This window comes from Octodon degus, unplaced genomic scaffold (assembly GCF_000260255.1).
Source record: "Octodon degus isolate 3935 unplaced genomic scaffold, OctDeg1.0 scaffold00010, whole genome shotgun sequence".
Lineage (NCBI taxonomy): Eukaryota > Metazoa > Chordata > Mammalia > Rodentia > Octodontidae > Octodon > Octodon degus.
The window spans coordinates 16,515,942-16,526,446 of NW_004524586.1; the positions used below are offsets into that span (position 1 = coordinate 16,515,942).

The 10,505-nt window shown below is 42.6% G+C and overlaps 1 protein-coding gene across 2 annotated transcripts in view; it reads right to left on the reverse strand.

Annotated features, from left to right (window-relative positions):
- The window catches only part of Dock1 (dedicator of cytokinesis 1), a 542,363-nt gene that overhangs the window by 394,072 nt on the left and 137,786 nt on the right, over positions 1-10,505 (reverse strand). For both annotated transcript variants that reach the window (XM_004625582.2, XM_012513454.2), the window contains exon 23: positions 2,507-2,615. In XM_004625582.2, coding sequence (XP_004625639.1) covers positions 2,507-2,615 — 109 coding nt within the window. The remainder of the gene's footprint in view (positions 1-2,506; positions 2,616-10,505) is intronic.

Sequence of the window (10,505 nt, forward strand, 5' to 3'; positions counted from 1 at the left end):
CCTGGTGGGCTGAGCTGGCCACACACACACACTACTGTCTCTCTGTCTCTGTCTCTCTCTCTCTCTCTCTCTCTCTCTCTCTCTCAAATAAATAAAAAATAAAAAAAATTAAAAAAAATAAAAATAAAAGTCTGAGGGACAGTGAAGAAGCATATGGGTATTTGTCTGCCAAGTACCCAGACACTCCTGAGCAAGAAGAGGAGCTACAGAGGCTGCCTGCTGTCATCAAGTGGGAAGGCTCCCTCTCCTACCTAACAGGAACACCAACCCCCATGTTCAGGCCTCTGTGCGTCTTCTCACTTAAATGACCTTGGTAAAAACGTGTCCCTAAATCAAGTGAAAAACCTAATCTGAAAACATGCTAATCTGAAGCCACTTTTGTCCCACAGCAAGTTCGGGTGACAAGCTCCTCTGGCCTCCCTTCACTATGAAAGCACGTGGCTGCCTCTCACCTGTGACAGGAATGAAAGTAGGGGGCTCAGTTACACGAGCAGTCCCATGGTCAGAAAACACCGACCAGTGACCAAAAATAATGGCACCGAGGTATTAAAGCATTCTGACCTCCAGGATGCAAATGAAGGCAAACAACACAGCGAAACCTAAACAGAATAACCAACACAAAAACCAGGGTCCCACAATGAGGACCCTTAAATTTCTGCTGTTGAAAGAGCAACTCTTGTGAAATAATATAACACCAAATTAGTAACGAGGGAAACAACATGTCAAAGCAAACCTGCCTTGCTAATGAAAGGGGTACATCAACGGAGGAAAGCCGGTGAAGCCATTCAAGTCCTACCAAAAAGCACCACCCAGTGAAGTAAAACCATCCTGGTCTTTAGTAAGTGATTTCACTTTGAGGGAGACAGGCAGACACAAGTCAAATCTAATCAGACTGAACAATGAAAAAATATATTTACCAATCTGAAACTGCTTCTGTGCAAGAAGCTTCCTGGAATTTCATCTATTCTTTTTCTAAAATTTCTTGGATGGAGTAGTAAACGTACCAAGCATACAGCTAATTTTAACACTAGAATAAAGCAATGTGAGGTTTGAAAAATTATAGAAATAATTAAAAACTTTAATACATGCACCACAGTCCTTCCTCCATAGATGACCAAGCTTTAGAAAAAAAATCAAAGATCAAATAATTACAGTAAAGAATCCAAGGGCCCTCTCAGCCCACTGAGCCACCTGGGAGGCAATGGGGAGCTGACTTTCTACCTCCATAGGCTGGAGCCTTCCTTGGTCATAGCAATGGCCACAAGCTTCTCAACACATGTTTCCCTATCTGCTGCAGAGCACACAGACAAGAGCCATAAGGGTGTTTCTGAAATCATACATTAAAACAATGTTGAACGAACAAAGGAAGAAAAGGAACAACTACGATGTGCAGTGGAGCAGAAACCTCAAGTTAATCACTTGGCAGATTCTTGTCCTTCCAATGAATTATCAGAGCAGCGAACTGCAAAGGGCACGGCTCCCTCTGTAGGAAGTCAGCATGCAGGGGAGTCACTCCAGCTGGGACCCCCAGCAGTCACCCTACTCCATGAGCCCTTCCCACACCCTTTCCCTTGGGAACCTCCACACCAGCCAGGGTCCTAGAGGACACTGAGAGCCCCGCAAACAGAAGGCATCCTCCTTCCAAAGCACAGTGGACTAAAACATGGGATAAGACGTGGGGAGGATGCTGGAACCACTGAATGGGTCACTGTTCTGCAAGTGTGGAAAAGGGAGTCTTTTCCACAAAAATGAAAAACAATTAAAATGCGTCCATTGTATAATAATTCCTATTTTTGTAAAATGCAAAGATGCTTGTTTCACCACTTCTTGAAAGCTTAAAGGGCTGTGTGCCTATACACTACAACTTCGTAACAAAGTTACACAGAGCTCAGAATTGACTCTGCCTAGCAATCATGACCTCACTGAACTAGCCAATCAGCTTAAATCGAAAGGTCAATCTCCCTCCAATGGAGTGGGGCACAGTTACGCCAGCAAGCCAGGGATACGATGCCAGTGAATAGTCACTCCACATGTTCTTCTGCAGAAAGTTTGTCTTGCCCAAAAACTTCAGAAGTATGGTTTCTTTTGTCCTTTCAACACTGCAAAATTCATCCCCAACACAGGCAATAAGCCACTGAGCACAAAAATCCAACCCCAAATCCCAGGCAGGGCCTGTGGCCTGAGCGCTGTGGCACCATCCACCTCAGGCTCCCACAGAGTTGCACATACCGAGATAACCTGACAAGTTAGGAAGGCAACACAGCCCTCATCCTGGACATTCAGAACATCCCGAGGCCAAGGAGCTAGGAGATAAGCAAAGACGCACTCAGGTACTCCTCCAGAGGAAGGAGAAAATAACTAACTACACAAGGAACTGGGTCATGTTCATTACAGAGGAGGCTCCCGTGCCCCATGCCAGCTCAGGCGGCAGGACGTACAGCCCTGCTCTCCGCACACAGCGGGAAAAGTTCCTGCATAAGTCCAGCTCAGGAGTGCAGGCACCTACCTTGATCCGAACTGTCAGGTCCGACAAGCTGCTCATCATGTCATTGATGGACCGGAAGAGCCGCAGCAAGGAGTCCACGAAGTCAGCCTCCCCCTTGTTCTCATACAGTCTGCAAGGAAACACACACAACTGTGGGACCTGCAGGAACACCTTGCCACCCTTGGGTGCTGCTTCTGCAAGCCACTGAGGTGCCCAGAGGCAGGCCAGGATGAGAGGCAGGGCTCCCATGTCCACAAACACTGGAGGAACCTGGAAATCAGATTAAGTCAGATCACCAGTGACAGAGGCCTGCCTGCAAATGAACACGCAGGCTAGAAAGGCACTACCTGTCTACTTGTTGCTGCATTAATGGCACCAAGACACAGCTTATAAATCTAAAACCTACAGAAAACACAAAGAAGGAATGGAAGTGGTAAGAACAGAAGGAGAAAGAAAGTAGAAAGAACGTGAAAGTCAGCTTTAATCTCATCCCACTAAGCTAGTACTATTAATCTGGAATACTGGCTACTGGTATGTTTAAACTCATAATGTTAGATAATTAACAATCATGAGGACACTTAATTGGCCTAGATGAGTATGATTTTATAGCCATCTGTAAATGGCATTACGACAATAAATTCAAACTTACTTCATTTCAGAGAAATGACAACATATGAATTCATTCATCTTAGAGTTAATACTAACTGCAGAATTTTCAAGAGCTGAAACATATTCAATAAGTGGATAATAAGAAAGTTATACACTGGTTATGTATATGCTAATATGTTCCTAATTGTAAATAAGCTTCATGTAAAAATAATTAGCAGTTACTTCATTCTGCTTAGTTACTAAAAAGCAACCCATTTGCATTTTAAAATGTTGCAACTCAGATGTTTTATTAATACAGACTAGTTTTCTGCCTAATTAAAAGTATGCTTCACCTGAAAACTTGTATATAATAGAAAATTTTGCAAACCAAGAGATAATTAATTACCCTAGAGGTAATCTTACATTTAAATGAGTTTCATTGTAAAGCTCAAAAAATATGTATAAAATGGGAAATTACAACCTAGAGTGTCTGTTTTGTAAATAAAGGTTTCCAAACAGAAGTTTGCTTAAATGTCACCAAACAATTAAAATTTCAAAGTCATGAACTTCCGCATGCAGGTGCCAATGCACTTGGCAGACAAGTGCAAGCGCGGTAGGGATTCACGCCGCAGCCCCGCAGCCGCACCATGCCTGGACGTTCTCCAGTATGGAAGCTGCCAGGGATGCAACACCAAAAGCCCAAATAGAAACCTCTGCAGAGAGGGATTTGCATCAACACCTCAGGAAAATGGCTTGGGATTGGAAAACGCCAAGGTGCCAAGCAACACAACATACTCTAAAGAAAATAATAAATAAGAAACACTGGAGAACCTGGGGCAAAACAAATGCAGACCGCAGCTTACCAAGGCTAGGACAGCCCTGACCGAGAACTGTCAGAGGTTCAGCCAAGTGTTCTCAAAGCAGAAGGGAACAGTAAGAGTTACCACTGAAAGCCGGACCCAGCTGGAACTTCTACAGATTCATACACAAACCCCTAGCTTCCAATAAAAATTGCTGAAGTCAGTAAAAGACCAGCCCACATGACAAAAATAAAGAGGAAAAAGACGCCCTTCAAAAAAAAAAACCCCACAGATGATAAAGACACTGTGGCTAACTAAAAAGACCATGAAAATAACTGTATTTTAAAACAAAAAAATAGAAAGATGGAGTTATGGAAAATAAATGTAGAAAGCCGAAATAAAGATAAAACATTTTATAGACAAATCAAGCTATAAATAAGAATTAAACGGAAAATGTAAAATTCACAATTAGGGACCGGCGAGATAGCTTGGTAGACTGCTTTGGCAAGTGCAGGGACCAGGGTTCGATCCCAGGTCCCGCATGCCATACCAGCCCTGCCCCTGGGGCAAAACGAGCAGAGTCCAGCGTAGTGATGCCCACCTGTGATCCCAGCGCTGGGGAGGCTGAAAATAGGAGGATCACTACGCGTCTGAGATGCGTAGTGAGATCCTCTACAAGATACATTAAAATAATAATAAAAAAATTCAGACTTTGTTACATGGGTTAATTAGACAGAGTAAGAGACAAAATTAGTGAAATAGAAGATAGTTTACATAAAAATAACAAAAGAACAAAGGAAAAGAATTGGTGGGATATGAAGAGATCTAAGAAGTGAAGAAAAGGCGGAACACAAGGTGCCAAATGCAGTATTAGAATACAAAATGGCCATAAATGCTTAGAAACTGATGACAGATATAAAGCCAAAAATTCAAAAAGCAAATGTAGAACTAATAAAAAGCAAAAGCATTTCCATGTGACCCCTTAACAAGACTATGGATAACTATAGAGACAAACTGTTACAGATATTAGAAGGGGGAAGAACGGACATTATTTACATGTCTAAAGTCAACTTCTCATCAGAAATAACAAAAATCAAAAGAGAATAGAATAATATCCGAAGGAGAAAAATCAATGCCAACTAGAAAGTCATATTGTATGAAAACACTCTTCAAACACACAGATGAAATCAATCATTTTATGTACAAACAAAGCCTTATCCCGACTTCTACTAAAATGAAACTCTACAGGGAGCTCTTTGACAGAAGGAAAACGACCAGGGAAAGATGGAATTAAAGGTGAACAACAATCCTGAAGCATGTCCCACAGATGCTGACTAAACACAATACTAACGAATGCTGAATGAAGGTAAAGTACGTGTAGAATTAACATGCAAGGCAACATGAAGGAAAGAGGAGGGGTAGATGCAGCTGAAGCGCTCTCTTCCACACACTGTACATAGCATTATGAAAGAAATGGTAACAATAATTGTTCTCTCAGTGTGCAAATCTTTGTTTCTGTGTAATATAATGCTTTATATACAGAAGTGTGCACAACTTACAAATATGAGCCAAAAAATCTTTATGAAATACACGCACGGTTTTTGAACATGGCTCAGAACAAGAAATATTACCAGCATGCTTCTCTGTCACTCTCTGGCTCTTCTTTCACCTCCTCTCAAAAGGGAAGTTTCCTTCCAACTTCTACAGCCCTACATTAGCTTATTTTCTTTTTAATTTTATATAAAGGAGAGCAAACATAAAGTATTATTTTGTCTGGATTGTCTGGGATAATCATTAAAGGACTAACAAGAGCATATTTAGCTAACACATTAAGAGACCAGAAGAAATTTTGTATCGAAAAAGGAAAACATAATAAAAATGTCTGAAAGCAAAAATAATATACAACACAAACCTATGAGGATTATGTAAAATGAGTCAGAATCAAAATGGAGGCACTCGTGTTGACAAAAACAAGTACACAAAGGCAGCAAGTGGTGAGGGAAGATGTGGTTTACATCCAGATGTGTGTTCCCCCCCACCACACACACAAAACCCATGTGCTCAAAGGTGGGGCTTTTGGGTGATAACTGATTTATGGGGTACTGTAGCTTGGAGTTTACAAGGGGAAACAATGCAATACAGGACACATAAATATGAGATTATTTTTATAGTCACTCACAGTCACATACAAAAAGAGTGCAGGAAATCTGTTCACACACTAAAGACAAAAGAATCCAGTTTAGGGCCTAGAATCCCACAGTAATGTCCTGCTTGAGTCCGGCTGAAGACCTAGAGCCCATTAACAGTTCCCCTCCGAAGTCCAACTGGAGGCAAGAACCCAGGACAGTGTTTCCTGGAGGACTGTTTCACAGATCTGCCCTGAGAAGCCCAAAGGACAGCGGTGGAAGCGGAAAGCCTGTGTCAGCGGGATGAAGGATCTGCGCCTGCAGGCTGAGGGATCTGACCTGGAGCCAGGCAGCAAAGCTCAGAGTAAGAACCAGAGCTCCCCTAAAAAGTACCAGAGCCATGCTCAGCAACAGTGAGGTCCTAAGCTCCTCCACGGATGAGAACAGCTGAGCTCCTAAAGGAAAACCAACGCAATGAGTTTCTCCTCCAGGAGCCTGAGCAGTGCACGATCTTCCCCTCTAGAGCCAGGAAGCAATGCCCAAAGTGAGGACCAGTGCTCCTCCAAAGGGAACTGTCGCCATTCTCAGCAACAGTAAGCTTCCAAGCTCTTCAACAACAAGAACAGCTGAGTTTATTAGGAAAGCCAGCATGACAAGCTCCTCCAGGAACACCCACAGCTGCCCACAGCCTCCAACAGCTTCCAAGCTTCTTCTCTCCAGTTCTGCATCTTATGCTACCGGCAATAATCCTCACATAGGTCCCTCATGTAGGCCTCCCACACAAAGTACCACACTGGTTGAGTGCATGTGGGTGTTACCCATTGATTGACCACCAGTTGTCAATCCACCACATGGGGCTTGCAGCGATCTTGATGGCAGGAGGCAGAGTCTGGAGGGAAGAGGCGGCTCACTCAAGTGGGGCTGCAAGCGTTTTCCCCTCCCAGCTCTTCCTTTCATTCTCTCTCTGCCTTCTGGCTGCTGGAACTTGAGGAGCTATTCGTCTCCTGTGGCCCTGGGGCACACTGTCCTGCTTGGAGCCAGCCACCATCTAGGACCTGAGACGACTGAAACATGATTCAAAATCAACCTCTCATTCTTTAGTTGGGGATGTCAGATACTATGTCTCAATGACAAGGAAAATGACTGAAATAGAGGGCTTCTTACCCACAACTGCCTGGTATTGTCATAAAAGGCTACTAGGACACCAACTTGCAACAAAGGCCACTGCAAAATGGCACCTCCACCAGGACATCTACCCAGCAACTGTCTGCTCAAGTCCAGAATGACATCCCAGTTTTCTAATCACGTGGCCAAGGCTTACCATTTCAAAAACCTCATGTAACCATTCTATTTTAGTCTGAAAACATCCCCTTGCCTCTATCTCTTTGACTACGCCCGACTCCACTAAGAAACATGTGCTTGCAGCACTCTATTTCTATCTCAATGGAATTCAAAGCTAAGTATCACTATTCCCTTAAGAGTCTCTGTCTGTCTGTCTCTCTCTCTCTCTCTCTCTCTCTCTCTCTCTCTCTCTCTCTCTCTCTCTGAGATTTTTCTTTTTTTGGTTGACATGTATGGTGACCCAGAAGGAACTTGAAGCAACAAAAGCTCGTGAGGACCTGAAGACCCTGGTGGGACACACTGAGCCGCGTGCGCTCCCAATGTCCAGGGCTCGCCTGTGCTCCCAATGTCCAGGGCTCGCCTGCTTCTCCCCTGGAGATGCTTCTCCAAAGTCCAAACTCCCCATTTTTGACTGAGCTCCCTTTGTGACTGCACTCATCTTAAACTTTAGTTAAGGTGTTCTAGGATGGTTCCTACCCTTAAAGTACAGTAGAACTCCTTTGGGCTGCCTTTTGGGGGAATACTTCCATTAAGGGTCTCTTCTGGCAGGCGCCATTTGTTCTCTGAGTTTAGGTGAAGGCAATTTTTGCTTTGAGTATTGGCAGCGGCACTGGCAGAATTTAATTCAAAGCCGTCAAGGTAAGCTGCCCCTGGCAGGCCTGGGCAGAATTTAATTCAAATCTGTCACGGTAAGTTTCCTGCGGATTTCCAAGGAATGGCACTGGTGAGGACTCCCTCAGCCACCCCACCGGGGCCTGGCAGGGACCTCTGTGTTTTTTAGTATAATTGGGTCCATGGTATCATCTTGTGGCCTTGTCCCAGTGAACATACTTTTGTTTCTACTCATCTAAATCAATTATTTTTCTTTGGCCTGCACATCCAATTTGAAAGTTTCTTGTGAGCACTTTTAAGGTAATTCTTGAACTGCAGCTGTACAGTTACCATGCAGGCCTCTTATTCCATTTTCTTTTTCCTTCTTTTCTCTATTTGAATCTTTTTTCTAATATTAATTTTACTGCTCAAGATACTTGGATGTTTATTATTAGTTCCAATGTTAGTTAAAATATAAACATCTAAAAGTTAATGCCTAAATTCCGGAAAAAAGAATGGATGAAGGAATGAAGGGTATTCTGAAAAGCCATGCTGCTATCGGAACTGTCTCACCTGAGAATTTAGTCAACACACTTCAGAAGACCTGAACTTCTTCCATTTTGTCATAAATACACTTTCTACATAATTATCTTTCTGAAAACTGGTAAATTCTATTACTAAATTGCTCTGCCTAAATCAATTTATTGATAAAAGCACAATGTCCAAAATTGTCAGCCATTAGTTTTGCCCAGATTTCACGGCTAATCAGGGTGCTGTTTATCTCCGCTGGATGTTTGAAATAGAAGTGTAAGTTTGACCTAAGAACAAATGTGCAAATGAAAGCTCAGTGCAGTATTCATTGCTTTCTGTATGTGAAGCACATTAACTGAAAATTTAGCCAGGCATGGTGGTGCACGCCTGTAATCCTGCACTTGGGAGGCTGAGGCACGAGGATACGTGTAAGTTCAAAGCCAGGGTAAACTGCATAGTGAGACTCTGCCTCAAAAAGACCAAAAAAAAAAAAAAAAAAAAAAAAAAAAAAAAAAGGGTTTTTTTTTTTGTGGAACCAGGGATTGAACTCAGGCCCTTGCACTTATTCTACTGAGCTATCTCCCCAGACCCAAAAATTTGTTTTTATTAAATATTATTATTATATATTTTGCATTTTTAGGGAAGGATCTACAGGGTGTTCAGGGTCTTGCTACTAGATTGGACTCACAGTGATCCGCACGTTTACAGCCTCCCAAGAGCTGAGATTACAGGTGTGTACCACCACACCCAGTCTCAATTGCTGTCTCAGCACCCCCAGGGGGGGTGGGTCCGGCACAGCAGGCTTAGGGATTGAACCCCTGACCCCTGTGCCTACTTGCAGGCACTTTAATCCGCTGAGCTATTTGGCCAGCCCTGGGCCAAATCTTTTAAAATACACTGAGTTAATTTAAATCTTAAAGTTATGTTACCTTAAATAAAAGACAGAATCTGAGTAATTTCTAATTACTGAAATATGAATTGAAAAATACAAATTCAAGTACTTCTGGCTTCTTAAATTCTACTAAAGATAATACATAATTGGGTCTGTTGATACACTTTTCATAAATAGTATTGGGGAAGAAATCAAAATTGCTGCTATGGTTAACACAATGTATCAACTTGAGTCTAGAAATTTAACTGAGTTACTCAGCAGTTCTGTGTCTCGCATGAAAAGGACATACCCTTGCCTCTCTAGCATGTTGTTCACTATGTCAACTGGGGACATTTAGATGGTCAACTAAGCGATTCAGCTGGGGACCAGGGTCCTTACTCCGTGTACATCCCTCAGCTTGTGGAAGAGGACAGCATGGGTGGACAGCGTCTATACAATATGAAGAAGGAAAAGGCCTGTCTCCCCACCCGCCCCGCCCCTCGTGCTCTCTCTGCTTTTGCTGTCTTCTGCCACCTTGGACTGTTGTCCCTGTGCCATGTTACCCTGCCTTGGAGCCAGCAGATTAGGTACTGGGAGCTAAATAAACCTCTTCTTCCTTAATTTGGGATATTGGGTATTTTGTCTCAGTAGCAAGAGAAAAATAACCAACGTAATTGGTTTCTTTTTTTGGGGGGAGCACAGTTTCAATAATTAACATATTGCATACATTCTTCCTAGTGGTTAATTGCTCTACAAGATGCGGACATGATATCCTATTTACAAACACTATTAGAACAAATCACTCTACTCATTAAGAGAATGGAACTATATATCTATCCTAACCACTCTGAAGACACAGATAGAAAATAGACATTCATCTGTATCCCCCTTTTTTGCTTAGTTCCGTTATTTGAATATTGTAGGTATGTTAACTCAGCAAAATATTCTAAAAGAGTACAGTATTCCATAATAATATTGGGTCTTCCACTTCACTGGCAATGTCACAAATTGTTGACCTGAGTCCCCCACAGCTCAACATAACAACATGGCTTTACTTCTTATATTTCGTTTTTGTACTTTTCTGCTGGATGGTTAAGACCAAGGTAAAGCAGGACCTATGCAACAAGAGTTGTAGCTTTTGGATCTGATAAAGTCAGCGAAATCCCCTCAGG